General features: G+C 35.9%; 2 protein-coding genes across 2 annotated transcripts; both read left to right on the plus strand.

Moving 5' to 3' along the window:
* The first annotated feature begins 220 nt into the window (after positions 1–220).
* LOC108209102 (uncharacterized) lies at positions 221–12,389 on the plus strand. The gene is made up of 18 exons (XM_017379846.2): positions 221–804; positions 1,321–1,840; positions 2,034–2,294; positions 2,599–2,690; positions 4,102–4,311; positions 4,389–4,793; positions 6,653–6,831; positions 6,978–7,071; positions 7,168–7,224; positions 8,162–8,293; positions 8,414–8,485; positions 9,239–9,352; positions 9,430–9,591; positions 9,692–9,820; positions 9,987–10,088; positions 10,164–10,243; positions 11,160–11,309; positions 11,574–12,389. Exons 1-18 carry the CDS (start codon positions 322–324, stop codon positions 12,142–12,144), a joined length of 3,813 nt encoding a protein of 1,270 aa, XP_017235335.1. The 5' UTR covers positions 221–321; the 3' UTR covers positions 12,145–12,389.
* A 3,693-nt stretch (positions 12,390–16,082) lies between these two features.
* Positions 16,083–17,308, plus strand: LOC135151446 (glycine-rich protein DOT1-like). The gene is made up of 3 exons (XM_064089895.1): positions 16,083–16,290; positions 16,885–17,019; positions 17,145–17,308. The coding sequence occupies exons 1-3, from the start codon at positions 16,083–16,085 to the stop codon at positions 17,306–17,308; spliced, it is 507 nt and encodes a 168-aa protein (XP_063945965.1).
* The last annotated feature ends 4,742 nt before the right edge of the window (positions 17,309–22,050 follow it).

A 22,050-nucleotide genomic window follows, 5' to 3' on the forward strand; every position in this document is an offset into this window, starting at 1 on the left:
TTTATGATGCTACAGTACTTGTAAATATACATAATATACTAAATAATAATTAAAAATATAATGTTAATATTGGTTTAATTTATTTTTCAATTTTATTTTAATGAAAATTTTAATAATTTACGCGCGGACATAATTCCTAGTTAATATATATAAAACCTAATAATGTAAAATTATCGGAAAACAAAATTAATAAATTAAAATTTCGTAAAAGTCTTATCTCGCCTAGTATCTCTGTCTCTGTAAATAAAACCCTAGTATCTCTTTCTCTGTGTCTCTCTGATCTCGCCTCTCTCGCCAACAAAACAAAACAAAACCGCAAAAATGGAGGAATCGCCACTGTTGATCGCCGACACTGACGACTTCTGCTCCCAAATATTCTCTAAATATGGCTCCTCCACCGCCGAGCACCACCAGCACCTCTGCGCCGTCACCGGCGCGATGTCCCAAACTCTCAAAGACAACAACCAGCCCCTCTCTCTCGTAGCGTACTTCGGCGCCGCCTGCTCGTCTCTCGACCGCATCTCGTCCGAGTCGGAGCCGTCGGGTCACGCGCTCGACTCGCTCCTCGCGATTTTGTCGCTGATTCTGCCGGGATTGTCGGGCGCGGTTGTGAAGAAGAAGTTTGAGCTTGTGGCGGAGCTGGTGGTTAGGGTTTTAAGAGGAAAGGAGGTGAGTGAGGTAGGGGTTGCCGCCGGGTTGAAGTGTGTGTCGTGTTTGTTGGTGGTTAGAGGGAGTGTAAGCTGGAATGATGTGTCGCAGCTTTACGGAATTTTGCTTAGTTACGCCACAGATAGTCGGAGTAAGGTCGGTTTTTCTCGATAAATTAATTATTTATATGTATTTTTGAGTATTTAGTAATTAGTGATTAGTGATAATGTAGGTTTTGTATTTTATGAATTGTGATATATTAAATTGTGTTAGGAATGTGCATATATGCTTAGTTTAGATTGTAGGAATGGTTATAAGGAGTGGTGGCTTATTAGTTATGTAATTTAATTTTAGCTGCAGTAATGTAAATGTTAGTACCGCTTAGAAATTTGTAATCAGAACGATTGTAAGTGATCAAAGATTCAGAAGGCATATATACGAAGAGTCTAGCGGCCATCACAATAAAGAATCTAATGTGTTAGTTTTTTAATTCCCTCTTTGAGTTATTACTGAAGTTTTAACTGAGAAGAAGAGGGGTGGGTGCCCTTGCACAGCTGCAATTGGGATGGTTTTGATTGTTGATATTAAAGATTCAAGCTGTTCTTTTTCTTGATAGTAGTATGAAGTCCGAAGGAAGTTAATCCGTACTGGTCCCCTGTTTTTATGATACAGGTAAGAAGGCAAACACATGTATGCCTCCGTGATGTCCTACAAAGTTTTCAGGGTACTGCCATTCTTGCTCCTGCTAGTGAAGCTATAGCAAACATTTTCGAAAGGTTTCTTTTGCTCGCTGGAGGATCAAATGCGAGTTCTTCGGAAGGACCTAAAGGTGCCCAGGAGGTCTTATACATTTTGGATGCTCTCAGAGATTGTCTTCCTCTATTGTCTTTGAAGTCGTCAACCAATATCCTGAAGTACTATAAATCCCTACTGGAACTACATCAGCCCCTTGTTACTAGGCGCATAACTGACAGCCTAAATGTGCTTTGTCGTCACCAGAAAGGAGAAGTTTCAGCTGAAATGCTTCTTGATCTGTTAGTCTCTTTAGCTGTCTTGATCTCTACCAATGAGACATCTGCGGATAGCATGACAGTCACTGCTCGTTTACTAGACGCAGGGATGAAAAAGGTCTTTTTGATAAATAGGCAAATTTGTGTAGTTAAGCTCCCTGTGGTGTTTAGTGCTCTCGCAGGTTTAACTTCTGTTCTATCCTCTATTCCCCCCTCTCTGGAATGTTATTTCGTTTTTAAATGAACAAGTGTAATGGTGCATAATGATACATATGTAAATTACATCGGAAGCTGTGGATTGTACTCAATAGTAAAATCCTTCCAAGAAATTATATTCGGTTCACTAAAACAAATTAAATTGTTACATTTTTGCAGATGTTATGGCTTCTGAACATGAAGAACCGTTGTATGTTGCCATAGAGGCATTTAAGAGCTTAATATGTTCATGCATTGATGACACCTTAATAAAACAAGGCGTTAATCAGATCAATGAAAGCGCAAAAATAGGATCACGGAAGTCTGCTCCGACTATCATCGAGAAAGTGTGCGCAACTATTGAGAGTTTACTCGACTATCGATATGCTGCAGTCTGGGACACGTCTTTACAAGTTGTTTCAGCAATGTTTGACAAGTTAGGTGAGTTGAATATTGTACTATTTTGTAAGTCTTGGTAACTCTGTATATACATGTGTTTAGAATTAAGAATAATGGGATAGTTGAGATACTAGTGCTCCTACCTCAAATTGATAAAACTAAAAATTAACTGGAAATTGATATAACATATGTTATTAGAATTACTGTGTTTCTGAGTTGGGTCTTAGGCTTTTAGCAATGAGTTATGTTGATTTGAGTGCGTGGCTACAAGTGACGATATTATTCTATCTGGATAATGAAACAGTTATTGACAAAGTTATAGAAATTTACAAGCTCTATTTTACAGGTGACAGTTCTTCATACCTATTAAGGAGAACACTGACAAACCTGACTGACATGCAGAAGTTGCCCGATGAAGACTTCCCGTTCAGGAAACAGGTAATGTCATCATAGATCAACCTTGTGTTCTTTGTCTGCTTCTGTCTACATGTAAGATATCTACATTCTGTCTTCTGTAAGATACCCTCTTTCTTTGTATTTACATGTACACACTTTAGCTCTCCTCCCTGTGACCACAAATTTATAGTAAATATGTTATGGAGCTTAAAGAGATGCAGCAAAAAGTTGGAAGATTCATACTATATGGTGCTTTTCTTCAGACTATTGTGTCTTAAGTTAGGAACTTTTATGGTCTAGGCTCTCCACTTCGGCTTATTAAAGAGTAAAGACCAAACCTTTTTTTTTTTGCAATTTTTTGATCGGGCTTTCACATGTAATTGGGGCAACTACTGATATCCTGGAAACAAGTCTCTGTAGTCCAGTTGATGTTGAAAATCTTAATATAAGCAATAAGTATCTTGTATAACATTCTTGTATATGACTATGACAATTCTAGTTTCCTTCTCTTATGAGAAATAATTACACCGTCTGAAATTGATACACGACCATTGTTTTTATCAACAAGGGCCAGTTTGGTGATGATTTAATGAGTCAAAATTAGGGATGACAGAATTTTCCGAACCGACGGATATCCGATCTAACCGATCCGAATGGTTCTTACCGACCCAATTTTTATGGTTTGTTAATGGGTTGGTTTTTACTTTTAAAGACCGATTGAGTTTGGTTTTTGTTGAAACTGAATCATACCAACCGATTGCCCACCCTAGTTAAAATTTACATGCAAATAACAACTTATGATTTAAGACTTCAGACAAACTTGTATTTGAATAGGAAAGCAGCTACATATTGTTTGAATTTTTCACAAGTTTGAAAAATTACCCTCCTTGCATCGATTTTATTTTTTCAAAGTTTGATAAGTTGTATATACATTAAATATTGAAGTATCAGAACATGTAATAACTTTACAAAGTGTGGATTAAGTTTGCAAGTAACTATTTTTTAAAGCAAGCTAAATTGGCTCTTAAGTTGTTGATATATTAGAAGTTCAGGCCAGTACTCAATTTGAAATGTACTGATGCTTTCTTATCGTACCTTATGGTTTTTTATGATACCGTGACCCTGAAACTTTGTTAAAATTGTGCCAACTCCTGGATGTGAAAACTAAACTTTAATCTGCAGTGATGTGGATAACTTTGGTTAATATCCTAAATATGATCTTATTTGGGGACTTGATCCCTTCATTGACACTAGTTTTTGAAATCAGGTTAAGTAGTGTATAAGACCTACCGATTTTTGTCACCCACATGTGTTTGGTGCAATGTTTATTCCTTAAATTTAAATGTTACCATGTTGTGGGTAGGTTGTCATAAACTGCTTGTACTTCTCAATATGAATAATTGTCCAGTAGCTTTCTCTGCAATCTTTGTGTATAAAACCAAGTCTCTTGCAGTTGCATGAATGTGTAGGATCTGCTCTGGTTGCAATGGGTCCTGAAACATTTTTAAGCCTTCTGCCCCTCAAGTTGGAGGCCCAGGACGTGTCTCAGGTCAATGCCTGGCTTTTTCCAATTTTGAAGCAATATACTGTTGGTTCAAGTTTAAACTTCTTTACAGAGTCGATCTTTGATATGATTGGCCTAATGAAGAAGAAGTCTGCTGTGGTATGAAGCTGTTCACCTTTGTTTTAATTATTATTTTTGATTAAAATCGTTAGCCTTTTCATCCTATTTTTCTATAGCTTGAACAAGAAGGAAAGATTCGTGAAGCTAGGACTGTTGATGGACTGACTTACTCTTTGTGGTCACTGCTGCCATCATTCTGCAACTATCCTCTGGATACGGCTGAAAGTTTCAAGGATTTAGAGAAAGCATTATGCGGCTCCCTACGTGATGAACCGGATATTCGTGGTGTAATATGTTCTAGTTTGCTGATTCTTATTCAGCAAAACAAGAAGATACTGGAAGGGAATGGCGATATATCTGGTACTGAAACCAACAATCCAAGGGAGCGAGCACTTGCCAGCTATACTCCAGAGGTTGCAGCTAAGAATTTAAATGCATTGCGATCATCTGCTCGTGAGATTTTGTCCGTCTTGTCAGGGATCTTTTTAAAGACTTCCAAAGATGATGGTGGACTTCTTCAGGTACATATCATTCCCAAAAAGTGTTTTCTCGTCCATACAAAGCAGCAAATGCCCATAAAAGCTATCACGCACTCTGTTTCTATAGTTATCAATTACTTGCAAATTCTAAATATGCTGTACTTAATTACATGTGTATAGTTTCTAGTAATTTGAGCACATGTTTTTGCTTTACTTTCGAAAACATTGGTGTGCTGCAAGCCTGCCAATTTTTTTTAACCTTTTAAGGTTTCCTAACTCTCTGAGAGGTTTATGCGTCATTGCACAGGTTTTTGAGGTTCAGGGAATTTTAAGTCCTAACTGTTGAAGATCGAGGGGCCTGAGCTTAATTTAGTTTGTGCATGAAGTTCATATTGTTTAACACATGTATATAAACAGAGGATAAGTTTTATGCCCAAATATAATCAGAGAGTTCTGTATGACAGTAAAGTAAAAGATTTTTCTTAGCGGATGCTAGGTTCATAAAATTCTAGTGTCTGGTCAACATTCTGGGATTCAGACAAGTTCAGTAGCACTGGGTAGACTTTGGAATATCAATTTGGTGGTATGATGATGCCTGAAGCCAACTTCAGGTTTAGATCCAAAACGGGAGGCCTTCTTCTAGATGAGCTGATACTGTAAGATGATAATACAAGTATTAATTAAGCTCATGTGAAACACGTGGATATTGACATCCCTAGGTAGTACAATAAATACTTAAATATAATATATGTAAGAAATTCATTATTGAATTGAAACTTATAGGATAGAATAGGAATTTGAATAGGAGTTAACTCATGTAAAGTTCTAGAATATAAGTGTAAGAATTATAAAATTTATATTATTGAAATTGAAATTAAATATTGAATATGATTTAAAAGATCTAAAATATAGAATTTATATTGAATTATGGTTGACAGTGAATCTTAATAAGAAATTAACCCATATAATACGGCAGAACTATTATATTTTCTTAATTTTATGTAGAAGTTGTTTATAGTTCCTGGATTCATTTCTTCATCCACAACTGCCTATGACAGGGACAAGTTAAAATAACATTGAGTTTTATATAATATCGTTTAGTTGTTTTATTTTACCTTTCACAGAGAATTATGTGTTTATCTTCTTAGTTATGAGGGTTGTAGCTATATGGTTGTTATTAAATATGTTTTTAGGTACTTTATAATATGCCCAATTGTTACTTTATAATTATTGTAATTTCTTAGATGCTGATTAGCTTACACGTTCTTGTCTATCTATATTTATTAGGGCGAGCCTCATAGTTGATGTAATTCTTTCCATGCTGATTAGCTTACACTATGATGATTAAAAATTTGAGAGTTTTTGTTTTTGAGTTGAGATCCATTTTCACTTTCTGTCTTCTGTGATTGGTAGGGACTAGGGAAACCCTTGGGGTAGTGGATGACCAGAATTTGTGGTTAAACACTAAGGCTTTTTTTTTTTACTGTTTGATAATCCTTCTCCACGGTTCTTGTCCTGCATCAGCCTGATGTATTATTTAATTTGAAATTATAGTATAAAATAACTCAAAACTTGGTCTTATTTTCCTTCAGTGCTGCTAAATCATTTCAGTTATGCTTTTTGTTCAATTTTTATATGCTGGTATGGGTCTCGAGTAAAAGTTATTAGACCTTTTTCCATTGAATTTATATATTGAGAGGAATCATATCCCTCTGGTACCTGTCTGTACCGTGTTACTTTAACCTTTGATAAGAGTATATGTATATATAATTCTATATGATTCGTTCTAGTTTACTCTTTCTGTGTCCTCTGAATTACCTCAGTACTAATGTGTTTGAATTCTGTTTTATATTATCTATCAAAATGCTGTTTTTGTATTACGACATCTACACTTCTTGTAGGCTACAATTGGTGAATTCGCTTCAATATCAGATAAAGTTGTGGTCTCTAGATTTTATACGGCTACAATGAGGAAGCTATTGAAGGTGACTGAAGAGGCTGGCAAAGCACAAAATTCTAAAAGTTCGAACTCTATGGAGGTTGATAGCTCATCGTCAGAAGTTCCTCTGTCAGTGGCAAGGTGCTTGTAACTTCTCGCTTTACAGTTATTTTTGTGTCCTGCGTTTGTGTTATATACTACATATATATGTATATAGTGGTAATCTTTAGGGAAAGGGTGGGGATGGGTTTGAGAGCGTCTGATCCTACTTTGCATTGCCTGTACAGGGCACAATTATTTGACTTGGCAGTTTCCCTTTTGCCTGGCTTGGACCCCAAAGAGACAGATCTTCTGTTTGTTGCAATAGAGCCTGCGTTGAAGGTTCATAAGTTGTATCTATTTTTTTAATATACTTCGTTAGATATATATTTGATTGATATGTTAAATTAACTAGAGGATGGTACTTATGGATTGTAGGATAGTGATGGGATGATTCAGAAGAAGGCATACAAAGTTCTTTGTGTTATTCTCAAGGTAGATTTTCATTCCTTGTCAACAAGCTGCACTTTTTTAATATGCTGCCCTCTCTGATCATAATATCCCGTTCGATGTTTGAATTTAACTAAGTGTCTCTTAACTTTATGTATTCGTTCTCAATATCTAATTGATTTGTTGTCATTTTTACCTTTTAAACCATGGTTGACTAGTCGAGCATTCGAGGATAAGTAGTCGACTGAACTTGTAGACTGGAGAAGAAAGCATATTTCGGGCGACTAGTTGACCAACTGGTCGACTAGTCGTTTCGGGGTGTCGATGGGTGATTTCAAAGACCCAGACTGGTCAAAACCTGTTTCAAAACTATTGTATTAACAAATAAAAACAAGTAATTGAGCCCTAAATCCTAAACTAATGTGAGAAATTCTTTATATCTTTAGCATATATCTCTTCTTCTTCTAAATGCATTTAAATCATGTTTGTGTCTGTGTGTATATATGCACATGTGGATAAGAGTATCTGTAATATGATATAGTTTTATCCACTTATATATTATAATATTTAATTAAATAATATATTTTGTTGTCGACCAGTCATGGACTAGTCGACTAGCCGGATCCATCAACTTGATTTACCTTCGTGACAACCATGTTTTAAACCAATGAATTGCTTAAAGTTTTGAATTGTATCAATATCTGAACAATATGTCATGTTGAAAATGAAGCTGATAAGTAGAATCCTTTAAAAATCAGCTATTGAAAAGATATTTGAATAAGCCTTTTAGTAGACAAGAATATGCTTAAAATCACATTAGCTGTACCATAATTTAATATTTGACTACAACAAAGTAACTAGGACAATGCAGTTGAAGGTGAATAATATTTTATATCTTAATTTATGTTCACCCTAACTTTTCTGTCCTATATTTTTTTGCTGTTTTTCTGAAACTGATAGTTTTAATGATTTGTTATGGTAGTCTTCTGATGGGTTTATTTCAAGAAAGCTTGAGGAGTTGCTTAATATGATGATAGAAGTGCTGCCTTGCCATTTTGCAGCTAAACGTCATAGACTTGACTGTTTGTACTACTTAATTGAGCATGTGTCCAAGGTAACGAGAGATATCTACTGATCCAAAATCTTTTTTATACAAATTGATATGGTTCCATACTTCCATTAATGTGTGTGCAAATAATATATCATTTGACGTATTATATGGAATTACCCGCAGGATAATTTGGAAGAGAGAAGGCATGCTGTAATTGCTTCCTTTTTGACGGAAATCATGCTTGCTTTGAAAGAGGTATTTTGCGTTAGTTACTGGAACTCCTGCATGAAGCTATCCTTTTTTATCAGTTTGTGATGAACCATGCTACCAATATGTAGATCAATCTTGGTGTATATTTTTTGTTGCTTTGTATGTCATCCGCTTGCTTTTATGTGAACCTGTATATCTGTTTCTTGATTGAAAAGGTTCTTGCAGTAGAAACTAAAAATTAACACTATCAGACTATAAGTTGACATGACAACATAGTCTGTTGGTATTATTCCAGTATTAAACTATGCAAGTTGTATTATGGACACATATTGCTATATCATATATATTAGCAGGTCATAATATGCCAGTTGAGGTTGGCATGGTGACATTATAGTGCAGTAAGTTTAGCCAATATTTATTATAAATTATTGCAGTAGACGTACCAGTAGGTAGTATATTTTACATTTGTTCCTTAAATAGTGGCTCGCCTCCTTGTACTTGCAGTAGTTATAATTTATACCACTGAAGTATCGACCAATATCTCTCTCCTCTCAGTCCTCTTTATATTGATCCCTCTATCATATAAGTGTTTTATCAAATAATTTTCTATTACAGTACTTTATATATTGCTATATTTTGTTTAGTAGTGTATTCATAATTTTTAGATATGTTCTTAGATATTTTCTTAAAGATTCCTAGAAGATAATGTAAGTTCTATAAGAAAAATTTTAGAGTTGGCATCAGCATTTGTATGCATATATGATGAAGTATGCCTGTTGATAATTTTACTCTTTGCAGGCTAATAAGAAAACAAGGAACAGGGCATATGATATTATTGTGCAAATTGGTCATGCCTGTGGAGATGAAAATAGGGGCGGCAAGAAGGAAAATTTGCGGCAGTATTTTTACATGGTAGTCGGATTGCTTGATTTAATATGCAAAAAATAGTTACCTTTGTGGATGTGCTTTATTTACCACCTGTGTTGTAGGTGGCTGGAGGACTGGCTAGTGAGACCCCTCATTCTATCAGTGCGGCAGTAAAAGGCTTAGCTCGCTTGGCCTATGAGTTCACTGATTTAGTTTCCAGTGCTTATAATGTTCTTCCGTCAGCGCTGCTCCTCCTCCAGAGGAAAAATAGAGAAATAATTAAAGTATGTTTGCAATAGCTTGGACCTGTTGTCCGTTTGTATGTCAAATTTATATCATGAACAGATTCACTAAAATACACGGCGCTTTTCAACGCCAATGCAGGCTAATCTAGGTTTATTGAAAGTTCTGGTAGCTAAATCGCATGCTGAGGGTTTGCATGCAAATCTAAGGACTGTAGTTGAAGGTTTACTAAACTGGCAAGATAGTACGAAGAACCATTTTAAAGCTAAGGTTGCTATTTGTATGCTTTTATTTGTATGATTAATACTCGTTCTGTTTCCATTATTTATCATTGTTATCTATGATTGTGGATTGGTCACACTTTTGTGCCTTTCTTTTTGACACTAATATTTTGTCAACACGCTCATAATGGTAGTGATCTTATTTACACATGCAGGTTAAACTACTACTTGAGATGCTTGTAAAGAAATGTGGTCTTGATGCTGTTAGAGCAGTAATGCCTGAAGAGCACATGAAACTTCTTACCAATATAAGAAAGGTATATTCGAGTGCACTGTTCTTGGTCTAAATGAAATGAGTTAGATATATAATCCACCCATTCCCTTAAATGCAGATGAAGGAGAGGAAGGAGAGGAAACTTGCTGCTAATCTAGAAGAGACCAGATCTCAATTCTCAAAAGCAACTACTTCACGGTAATGTCTATGTATTTCTTGCATCCAGTCCATGATAAACTTACAACAGCCAGAGCTTTGGAGCTTTATTAATTCTTTTAGCTGTATGCATATGTTTACTTGTGTTTGGACACATTGTACTGTTAAATCATAGTATTGTGTGTTAACTAACTGGTTCCAATCAAACTTATAGTTTAGTCCAAATAAATGTCTTGCAATTTGTAATTATAGAGGGATATAAATTATGGGTATTGCAACATGTATCTAATTCATTTTGAAGTCTTTATGGTTAGAAACTATCTTCTCAAGGATTTTATATAAGCTCTAGTAAAAAATGTAGAGTTATTTAGTTATGCTTTTAGGATCATGCAAAGACTGCCATTGTTGAAAACAATTGGATAAGAACCAACAACTTTTCTGCTAAGCATACTTGAAGATATTCTGAGAGGTTTTACATGATAACAATAAAAATCGTAAATGACCGGTTCCATTAATAATCTTAATCTGGGTCGCGCTCAAGAGAGAACCCATCCTTAAAATAGAACCTTAGAACCACTAAGGTTTTGCTGCATAACCCTAAATTTTAAATAGATTTTCAGGATTTAAATCTAAATACGTGTTTTTTGAATCGTTGTGTGTGTTCGAAAAAAATTTTAGAATATAAAACATAAACACCACATTTTTTGCATGTGCAGTTCCGTTGCAGAACCCTAATTAATACTAGAAGGTTCTAAGGGTTCTTAGGCTAATAGTTCTAAGAGGAACATGACCCGTCCTAAGTAATACAATTTTATTTCATATATATATTTGTCATTGAGTATGGTGTGACAGTCAAATGATTTTGGGCATGATCGTATGAGTACAAGTTGTAGTTTGTTTGTTGGCACACTCACACAGGTGATTTTCAGAAGTTAATGTTTTGTTTATTACTTTACAGAGCAAGCAAATGGAATCATACAAAAATATTTTCTGATTTTGGCGACGAAGAAGATGAAGACAGTGATAATGAATACATGGGTGCTGAGACAGTGTCTGGTCGACAGACAAAAAATGTGTCAGTGTTTAACTCTAAAGCATCCACACTAAGGTATGTGTGAAGTTTAACTTGCGCATCACACAACACTGGCGATACTTTTAAATTGTATTGTAACATACCTTGCACAATGAATATGACCAAATGCTTGTCGACGTGCGACATTATATTGTACCAATTTTTCTATTAAACGCTAACCTCTTCAATGTAGTAAGCGCTTTGTCAACTTTTGACAGGGAAGTGAGTATGGTGATACTGGGATTTTAATTAACTTCCCCGAGCTGACCTAAATCTGAATACTTCATCTTCATTGTCCAGGTCCAAGAGAAAGCGGAAAGCAGCTAAACTTTTGCCGGAAGATTCATATGATCAAAAAGATGATGAGCCTCTTGATCTGCTTGATCGGCTGAAGACAAGGGCAGCTCTTCGATCAAGTGAACAGAAGAAGGCAGAGTCTGATGATGAGCTAGAGATGGATGCAGAAGGTCGACTGATAATCCACGAGGAGGGACAGAAACCAAAAAGAGAGATGCCCTCTGAACCTGACTCAGAGTCAAGAAGTCAAGCAGGTAGCCATGTGTCTGAGAACTCCAAAAAAGCTCAAAAGCGTAGGAAAACCTCAGAGTCTGGGTGGGCCAACACAGGGTCGGAGTATGCCAGCAAAAAGGCTGCTGGTGATGTGAAGAGAAAGAATAAGCTTGAACCTTATGCTTATTGGCCACTTGATAGAAAGATGGTGAGTCGTAGGCCTGAGCAGAGGGCAGCTGCACGAAAAGGTATGTCAAGCGTGGTAAAGCTGACCAAGAAATTCGAAGGCAAGAGCGTCTCAAATGCACTGTCAGTTAAGATCAAGAGGGGTAAGAAGAAAGCAAACAAGAAAAACAGATAATGGATGGAAAAGAACTAGGTCTGAGGACGAGTACAACTAAAGCTGGCCCGCAGTATATTGGTGTAGGGCTGTAAAATGATCCGGTTGATCCCGGGTACCCCTCTGCTCAAGTACCGGATCATATTATTTTTAGCGTGTCCAGATTTGGGTCCGGGATCGTTTTATTCGGATATAAACCGATCCCGGGTATTTGAGTTTCGGATCTGAACCCAATATGATCTAGTATAATATATTCAATTTTTTAACCGGGTAGTTTATGATCCATCGAATATGAGCCAGATATGATCCACTAACACTAAATATCATTATTATTTCAGTTATTCAAATAATTATCATTTGGTCTAAGTAAACATAATATTATAAAGAATAATAATTTTAAATTAAAACTTAAAATTATATGTTGGTATATATTATTTATTAAATATATATGAAGATAATAAGCATGATCACATTAAATAAATCATATTTTATAAAGATATAAACTTAAATAAGATAATAAAATTTTATAAAATGATGACTATTTACTTACAAATATGATGGTATTAGAATATAATATGTATATGAGTTTGAATCGAATATGAACCGTGGATCATATTCGGTTATTCGGGTAGGATTATATTATGAAAATTTATATGAGACCGAATCTGAGTGGGTATAGGTGTGCTCGTATTCAGGATCATATATTATACGGGCTTAATTTTTCCGCCAGATTTGGATCGTTTTCAAAACGGATATGAGACATGTATCATATTTTCGAACCGGATATGAGCCGAGACACCGGATAGTCCGTATTGATTTACAGCTCTATATAGTGAGTTAAGTTCAATGGAGACCACATTTTTTCTGGAGACCTGGAGACCACATATGTTCTGCAAGTAAAATATTTCATAAAAACATTGCAAAACGTATAATTTTACAAATCATGTTATACGAAATCATTATTTCATTTAAAATCTTGAATATCATATAAGTGTTACACGTGAAACATTACAAAATGTTTTGTTCTATGAAATATGTTTAGTTTGCAGAACATTTGTTCAACTTGCAGAACATACATTATCTACTTATTAAACATAGATAATCTTCAACAATTTTAGTGAATACATGATATTTGTAGAACATATTTTACAAAATAATGTATTTTATAGTGTTTTGATTGCTGAACATACATGGTCTTCGAGGTCTCCGATGAAATAGCGGTCTCCATAGAACTTTCCTCATAGTATATATTTTGTAAAATTACTATAATAGTCCCGCTTCTTTCCGGATGTTAACATGACAATGTACTATTGATAAATTATTTTTATATGTAATATCATTGTTAAATCTAATACTCCTTCTGTCCCATTTAATTGTATACGTTTCTTTTCAACTGTTCGACACGCATAAAATATAGTTCCGTAACTTATTTTTGAGATTTTCTTTTTCTGAATAAAAATATAACATCCAAACTTTAATTCAGAAAAAGAAAATTTTAAAAATAAATTACACAACTATACTTTACAGGAGTATTAAAGTCCGTGCCGCGTCCCCGTCCCCCAATGTATACTACTCAGGGGGACGGAGGGAGCAGCTCCTGCCTCCTTGTCCTCCAGAACTAGATTCATCTTGGTACAGAACAAAATTTTCTGGAAAAGAAAGGGGAAGGTAGGAAAATGATTAAAGCACCTAAATATTACTCCCAGGTGAGAAACCGCGCGTTGCGGTGGTCTATAAAAATTATATTAATGATTCAAAATTAATATTTGTAGAATAAAATAAATTTTATATTATAGACATCTCGATGCAATACCAATATTAATATTTAAAATTGCGAAATTGGACTATAATTTATGAGTGAAAAAATGATAATAAATTTCTACATGTAATTAACGATTTAAATCATGATGAATCTTAATTTTAAATGTGTTTTTTTAAAAGTAATCATGTTCTTGACTAACATTGTCATTAACTTTTTCAAACACTACTTAGACATATACACCACTCCCTGCATATAAAAAGCATACGGCTCTTTAACAGAATTGATTGATGACATCTAGCCATATACATCGATCGCCCAATAAAACAGACAGTAAGCTTGCAAACAACAATAAATGCGTCCGATTAACAAAACAAATATTATAAAAGAATAACCAACAAACATATATCACTGTGATATTGAGAGAGTGTAGGCTGTGTTTAGATGATTCAAAACCCTACGACCTACAGGGGTATTTATAGGTGTATAGAGACTTGTATGCTACTTTTTTCCTTAAATTAAATAATTTGAAACAAAATCAGATTAAAAAAACTTCCAAGCTACTATATTCCATAAATAATCTAAAACAGAATCAGATTAATACTTGCAAGCTATTATATTCCCTAAATAATATAAAACAGAATCAGATTAATTTATGACAAGATATATACCATATTAATTACTCTGCAAAAAAAAAAGTAGTTTTTATTTTTGACATCTTTCATCCAAAAATTCCAAAAATTAGAAAAATAAAACGGAGTTATCTGAGAGGCGCCACCTACACATCCCTCGCTTATCTTTTATATAAGTATATTGATTGAGGTTTCTTTTCCGCTGATACTAGTTAATACCTACTTTAAAATTTCAATGCTTGGTCCCCATTATTTTTTTATTTATATGTACCATCAAAAAAATTATAATATTTGTTCGTTTTCAAGAACAGATTTTTCCCACATTTTTATTGGTTGTTTGGTAAAAATGTGTAATAAAATTAGTTTTTTACTCATCAGATTTGGTCAAGTATAATATAGATTAAGATCAAATTATATTTGAATATTAAATTTATTTGTATATCATATTCTTATAAATAATAATTATAATAATGATAATTTGATTGTTTGGTATATTACAGCTGAACAAAAATAAAATATTACCGTTTAATAAACGGTTGAGATTACGTAATACTAAAAGATTTTTATGTATAATATTTAATTATAGAAAAAAGTTTGTCCATCGATATTCTGTATAAAATAGAACTAAGTTTTGTAAATAAAATACATTCAATAATAAAATACATTTCTTATTTTTTCCTTAGGTTCGAAACAAAATAAAAGTAGATTTTGTGAAAATCAAATAAATATAAGTTCTGATTGAACTAAGTTTTGTAATTAAAAAAATTTCTTTTATTCTATCACTAAACACCACAACATAATTACAAATGGTTAGATTTTGTTGTCTAGTAACGGTTATTTTCATTATATATACATATACATATATATATACATATATATTTATATACACATATATATATATACATATATATATATATATATATACATATATATGTGTGTGTGTGTGTGTATATATGGTCTTGCTCAAATGAGAACCACTTTTATGGTGAGATATGAGATCTAATCTCTGCTACTCACTTAAATACATTATAATTCATTTCTTACCATTCATTTAATATTTTATTATTTCACCATCTTTTAATTCAACTACATATCACCTTCAACTACTGCAGACCACCACCACCATCTCTGACGACCACCACCTCCTCCGGCAACCACCAGAAAATCACCACCGGCAAACATAAAATCACCACCAGAAAACATAAAATCACCATCGGAAAACTCAAAATCACCGCCAAAAAATTAAAAATCAACACCAAAAAAATTAAAATCACCACACCACCACCATCTACAAACCACTACCACCACCCCCTCCGAAAAACCACCAACTACAAAACAAAATCAGTGCTGGGAAAATAAATCAGTGCTGAAAAAAAGAAAATCACCACCAAAATTAAAATCACTGAAATACAAATTACCATCAGATCTGAATTTTAATCGAGGTGATAGAAAGAAAACAAAACGAAGGAAGGTATGTATGTGTATACGTATGTGAGTTCGTCGGAAAAGATATTTCGTCGGAAGAAAGAAAGGCGAAAAGAAGGCGGGGCTGGTTGCGGGTGAGGATGATGGTGGCGGGGGGTGAGAGGATGATGGTGGCCGGAGGGAAGAAAGAGGAGCAACAAAAAAAGACTGCGGCTGGAGGTGGAGAGAGAGATGAGCAGGTGGTGAGCCGCCGCCGCTGTGCTAGAAGTCACGGTTGGGACGGAGTCGCGACGTACAGGGGGGAGAGAGCAGATCTGGTGTTGACAGTAGCGATAGTCGTGTTGGGTGAATGTGTGTGTGTGTGTGTCTATATATATATAGTCTTACACCAATAGAAACCTCTTTATTCTACAAAGTAGAAACTATGATTAAATTTCTAAGAGAATATCACTAATTTCTAAAACAACTCCACTTTCTCTTTCTTTTTCTCCAACCCACCAACCCAGCATCTGCCTCCACCCCACTTCCGGCAGCTTCACCCCGTCACCCCCGCCAAGTCTCTGCTGCTCTCTCCACCTCCATGTCGGCCTCCATTTTTTATATCACCACCAAATCCAACCCCCCTCCACCACCCCCTCCATTCCACTCCCACCTCCACCTTCGTCCTCACCTCCACCTCGGTCTTCCTTACCTCCAGTACCGTCTCCCCAGCCTAATGCCGATTTCAATTCCAGATCTTTGCCAAAAATGCACCACCTCCATTTCCACGTTCACCTCCACTATCACCACCACCGCAACCACCACCTGAATCAGACTAACTTAGTGATGTTCTTTTCAGAATTTGGTGATATTCTCTTTAAGATTTAGTGATGTATGTTACATTAATTGGTGAAAACTTCTAGAAATGGTTGAAAATCTCCAGATCTGTTATAGTTTTCGATTCAGGTGGTGGTTGCGGTGGTGGAGATGGTGGAGGTGAAGGTGAAGGTGGTGGACATGGAATGGGGCTTTACCTCTGTCCAGCAGTTTTTGGCAAAGATCTGGAATTGAAATCGACAATAAAGTTGGGCAGATGGTACTGTAGGTGAGGAAGACTGGGGTGGAGGTGAGGACGAAAGTGATGGTGAAAGTGGAGACCGAGGTGGAGGTGGAGTGGAAGGGGCGGTGGAGGTGGGTTTGATTTGGTGGTGATATACATAATGGAGGTGGACATGGAGGTGGTGGTTATGGAGGGGGCGGGCGGCATGGATGTGGAGGGAGCGGCAGATTCGGTGGCGGTGAAGTTGCCGGAAGCGGGGGTGGAGGCAGTGGCTTGGAGAAGGAGAAGAAGAAGGTCGGGTTGTTGGAGAATTTAGTGATATTCTCTTAGGAATTTAGTGATAGTTTTTAGTTTGTAGAATAATGAGGTTTGTATTAGAGTAAGACTCTCTCTCTCTCTCTCTCTCTCTCTCTCTCTATATATATATATATATATATATATATATATATGAAAATAAATTATACTTTCGATTATCCAAATCAATTAGAATAAGGTTTTGTAGATTGAACTTGTCCCTTTTCTCTTTGTGCTCTAAACAAAATGGAAGAAGATTTCGTAAAAATTGAAAAGAAGAAGTTTTTGTAATAAGAATTGATTTTTTTATGTTTAAACCCAAACAAAATAAGGTTTTGTAAATTGAATATGATTCTTATTATAAAATTTATAATTATTTCAATTTTTTGTTCTAATCAAACCTAATTGTTAAAGCATCATTCAATCTTTTATCTTCACTCATATGAAAATCTTATATCTAATCTTGTATAAATCGGCGTATAAAATATTAGTAAGTGTTATTTTACACCAACTATAAGAAAAATTGTAGAAGGGGGGGTTGAATACAATCTTTTACAAAAATAAAAGATTCAAGAACAAACATTTTAAAACAACAAAACAGAAAAACACCAAGTATTAAAAATACGGGTGGATTGAACGATCCACCCGTGAGATTTTATATTGAAGAATCTATGGATTGATTACAATTCGCACAGCTGCAGGTTCATCACTTGAACAGTTTCTAACTCTCATATTTTCTCTCAAGTTTTTCGAACACGTTCAACTGATGCTACTAACTTGGTTATATACTCCAAGTTTTACAAAGCTTTTTTAACTAGAGTACAAATTGCACTCTAATCTAAAACAATGCTGCACATCTTTGTCTTATGCATGCTTTCTGAGATGTCTTCATCTTTGACCATCATCTTGATTTGATCTAGATTGCATTGCATGAGATAAGAATATTTCTGCTTCTTCTTTATTTTCCTAATCAGGCTTCCATGTCTATTTTAGTGTAATTCGATCCATGTGATTTGTCAGACTTAAGCTCTAGTCACTTTCAACTGCTCTTTGCTTCATCAGTTGAAAGCTCTGGTTACTTTCAACTGCTCTTGACTTCATTAGTTGAAAGCTCTTTCATCAGTTGAACGAATTACAGACTTCATCAGTTGAATGCTGTTCACGTCACATCAGTTGAATTCCTTGACATCATCAGTTGAATACTTTGTCTTCAGTTGAATGCTTGGTTTTCATCAGTTGAAACATGACCCAGTCTTCATCAGTTGAATAGTTACATCTCATCAGTTGAATATCCTTCACTTAGATAAAATTACATGGCATTGGATATTTACAATTAGCCATCCTATTCTACCCATCCGTTGATAATTCCCAAAGACAAGAAGTATAACAATTACAACTGAAATTTGATAAGGATTCTAAATAAAACATGTTACAAAGTGTTTATGTTATCATCAAAAATTATTGATTCCTAACAATCTCCCCCAATTTATGAATGGAGAAGATGCAGACATAAATTCTACACTTGATGATAACAAAACACAAATAAGATAAAATACAGAATTTAAATACAAGAGTTAGAAAAATTTACAGATGATTATGCTCCTCTAGACTGAGCAGATTACTTGTTCCTAGAAGATCTTCTTCTTCTGGACTTAAGCTTTTCTTCAAGTATATCAATCTATTTCTGAAAAATCCTGTAAAACCATTCTTCATCACTGTCCTGTCTATTAAGCTTGGATTGGAGAGTCTTCAGAGTATTCAAGCTAGCAACCTTGAGTTGATCTTTAGGTCTGAAAAATCTCCTAACACCTTGACTGTCCCTGAACTCCATGATTGGAGTTGGTTCATGGTGAATTTTCTTTCCAGTGTAGGGGATTTTCAGCCTTCTTTGTAGAATAGCATCTGAGGACCATTTCTTCCTGATTTCAAGGATTCTCTTCAATACCATCTGCTTGGCACCTGTCCTCTTCATGGAAGCATAAATCTTGGTTAGAGAACTGAATCCTTCAGAACTCAGAACCCTGTGATGAGGCCAGGTGACATCACCTTTGCTTTTGTATGAGAATACCAATCTTTCAGGAAGCTTGGAAGTTGCTTCTATTCCTCTAACTTCTTTAAGATCATCCAACTCCAGCTTCAACTCAGAAATTTCTTCAATGTTAGCAATGACAAGATAGTCATCTGGATTTTCAGGTTCTTTTGGGGGTTTTGGAGGGTTATCCATTTTCTTAGCCACAGTTTTCACTTTCTTCTTTGGTTTTGGAGTTTCTTGAACAAGGAAGGCTGGGATTGGAATATTGTCAAGATCAATTGGCTCCTCCTTTGGCATAATTGGCTCATCATGGAAATTGACATCTGGATGTATCACTGTGGTGTCTTTGATTGGAGAAGAAGGTTTTGAGATAGGTACAGACTTTTTAGGCACTTCTTCTCTTCTCTTAGCAGCCTCAGGCATCTTTGATCTAGACTTGACTCTCTTTTTCTTTGGAGAATTCTCAAGAGCCATTCTATTTTCACTTTGCAGTTCAGCTGCCAACTCCTCTTCAAGCTCAATAGCATATCTTTCATCAACCTCAATCTCTTGATTCAAAGAGAGTTGAGACTCATACTCTTTCCTTTCACAATCTCTGGCCACCTCTTCAGCTTTTGCAAATGAGTAGTGAGGATGGCCAGTTCCAATGAAAAACTTTTGGCCTTCTCTGTAGATGATGGCAAAATATGATTTTAAAGCCACATCTGTAGAATCTTTGTAGCTCTTGATTTCTTGGCCCAAAAGCTTATACTCATTCTTGTCAGGCCTGGCTGGTGGAAAGTAGATTGAACTTGAGTCTTTGCCAGGCCTAGAGTAACCACAACTATTTGGAAATAGGGTGGCTTTGAATTCATTCACAAATGATGGCTCACCCATTTCTTTCTTTGAAGGCATGACAATTTCAGGTGTGATTACCCTGAGAATTATAGTTGTTGTGGGAAAAGAGGTTGGAACTGCAGATGTGGATTGTGAATTTGCAGAAGCTTTCTTATCCAACAGAGCCAATCTCTTTTCAATAGAGTCCAGAGCTGCAAGTATTTCAAGCCTCTTTTGTTCTTTAGCAGTATGGAAAGGAGGAGGAATTCTGCTCACCAATTCTGCAGGAGTAGGCAAGGGTTCTTTCCCCCCCTTTTTGTTAGCATCAAGTACAGTGGAAGGACTGGGAAGAGGAATGCCATATGCCATAAGAAGATGTTGGAGAGGTCCAGTTTGCACCCTTTGGTGTTGGAGCATCTCTTCCATTCTTGAATTCAAAATTTGGACATTGTCCTCTAGAGCCTCCACTTGATTTTCCAATTGAGATTGTTTCTTTTCAGTTGTAGACATTGCAGACTTGACATGTGTAGAGAACTTCTCATCAATCTGTTTGGATAAGTCTGTTTTAACAGAAGTGATGAGAGAGTTGAGATGTTCAGCTTCCTTCTGGAAATGGAGAGACATATACTTGTGCAGTCTGAGATTTTCAAGGGCTTGACTGGCAAAAGCAGCAGTAATGGATGGAGAAGAGGAAGAGCTCCCAGCTTGTGGATGGAGAAGTGAGGTGGCTTGCCTTTGCAACTCTAGACTGACCACAGTTGCATTGGCAGACTGAATAGAGAGCCAAGAAGGAAGAGAGACTGAAGGCTCTTCATCAAGAGAATCCTCAAGAGCTTCATTGAGGTCTTCATCACTATCATCATAATGGAAATCATCACCAGCATTGGCAGACAGAGCTGCAAGTGCCTCCTTTGCTCTGAGCATGGATGATGTAGTGTGGATTAGATTTAAACTCCTCTCAGCTGCTTGATTGTCCAGTCTTGCACAGGCCTGAACAATAGACATTCCATGAGTAAAAGTCTCAGGGTCTAGTGAAACACTATCCAATATGGATCTGTTTCTGCTTGATATTCTTGTTCACTAAACCCTTCATTGACACCTGCATTTCTCTCATTTTCTCTCTGTTCTTGCATCAAGGGATCCCCTTGGCTCATCACACACCTTACCTCTCCCTCACTTACCCTTTCTAAAGGGCCACTCATTTCCTCTCCTTTTTCCTGGCTTGAAGGAATAGCCAGACTCTCCACTCCCTCTCCTTTTGCTAGCACCCAAGGCTGCCTCTCCACTCCAGAGCTCACATCACTTAGTCCTAAGAGTGTTTGTGCTACCATGTGATCAACTGCTGTAGAGAAAGGTAGATTAGTTGAGGTAGCAGCAGTTGTCAACTGATGAGGGACATCAGTTGAAACATGAGTAGTTGAGGCTTTCAACTGATGAAGGCTGTTAAGCACATCAGTTGAAGGACAAACACTATTCAACTGATGAAGGAGATCAGTTGAAGATGAAGAAGAAAAAGGCAAAGAAGCTGTGACAGTTGAGTCTGTGGTGATTGATTTTGAATGTAAATCCAAAGAACACATTGTCACAGTAGAAGAAATCAGATGAGAAAGATCCAACAAATCATCAAAATGATGATGATCAATCTCAGAGAGGGGCTTCTCCATGAAGTCCAAAGATGGAGAATTTACAAGTGTGGTGTGAATTAATTCCACATCCACAGAAGAGGTGGGGGATTGTGTTTGAACTGTAGAGATAGTGAGATCATGTATGTGTAAGATAGGTGGAGAAGAAGAGAGGGGATGTGACTCCACATTTATTGGAGTCACATCAAGGTGACTTTGAGAATTTTTAGGCATAAAATCTAGAATAGATGCCTGTGTGTGTGCAGAGTGCTTGGACTTGTCACCTTTGAGTTTCTTCCTCCCATAGG

Source organism: Daucus carota, chromosome 3 (genome assembly GCF_001625215.2).
Source record: "Daucus carota subsp. sativus chromosome 3, DH1 v3.0, whole genome shotgun sequence".
NCBI lineage: Eukaryota > Viridiplantae > Streptophyta > Magnoliopsida > Apiales > Apiaceae > Daucus > Daucus carota.

Excerpts from the sequence above, each read along its gene's own strand:
- LOC108209102 (XM_017379846.2), top strand. The coding sequence starts at position 322 with ATGGAGGAATCGCCACTGTTGATCGCCGACACTGACGACTTCTGCTCC. Across the intron at positions 4,794-6,652 it reads ATGATGGTGGACTTCTTCAG|GCTACAATTGGTGAATTCGC; the intron begins GTACATATCATT and ends CACTTCTTGTAG. Across the intron at positions 8,294-8,413 it reads TAATTGAGCATGTGTCCAAG|GATAATTTGGAAGAGAGAAG; the intron begins GTAACGAGAGAT and ends AATTACCCGCAG.
- LOC135151446 (XM_064089895.1), top strand. The coding sequence starts at position 16,083 with ATGGTGGCGGGGGGTGAGAGGATGATGGTGGCCGGAGGGAAGAAAGAG. Across the intron at positions 16,291-16,884 it reads GATAGTCGTGTTGGGTGAAT|GTGGTGGTTGCGGTGGTGGA; the intron begins GTGTGTGTGTGT and ends TTTTCGATTCAG. Across the intron at positions 17,020-17,144 it reads AAAGTTGGGCAGATGGTACT|GTGGACATGGAGGTGGTGGT; the intron begins GTAGGTGAGGAA and ends TACATAATGGAG.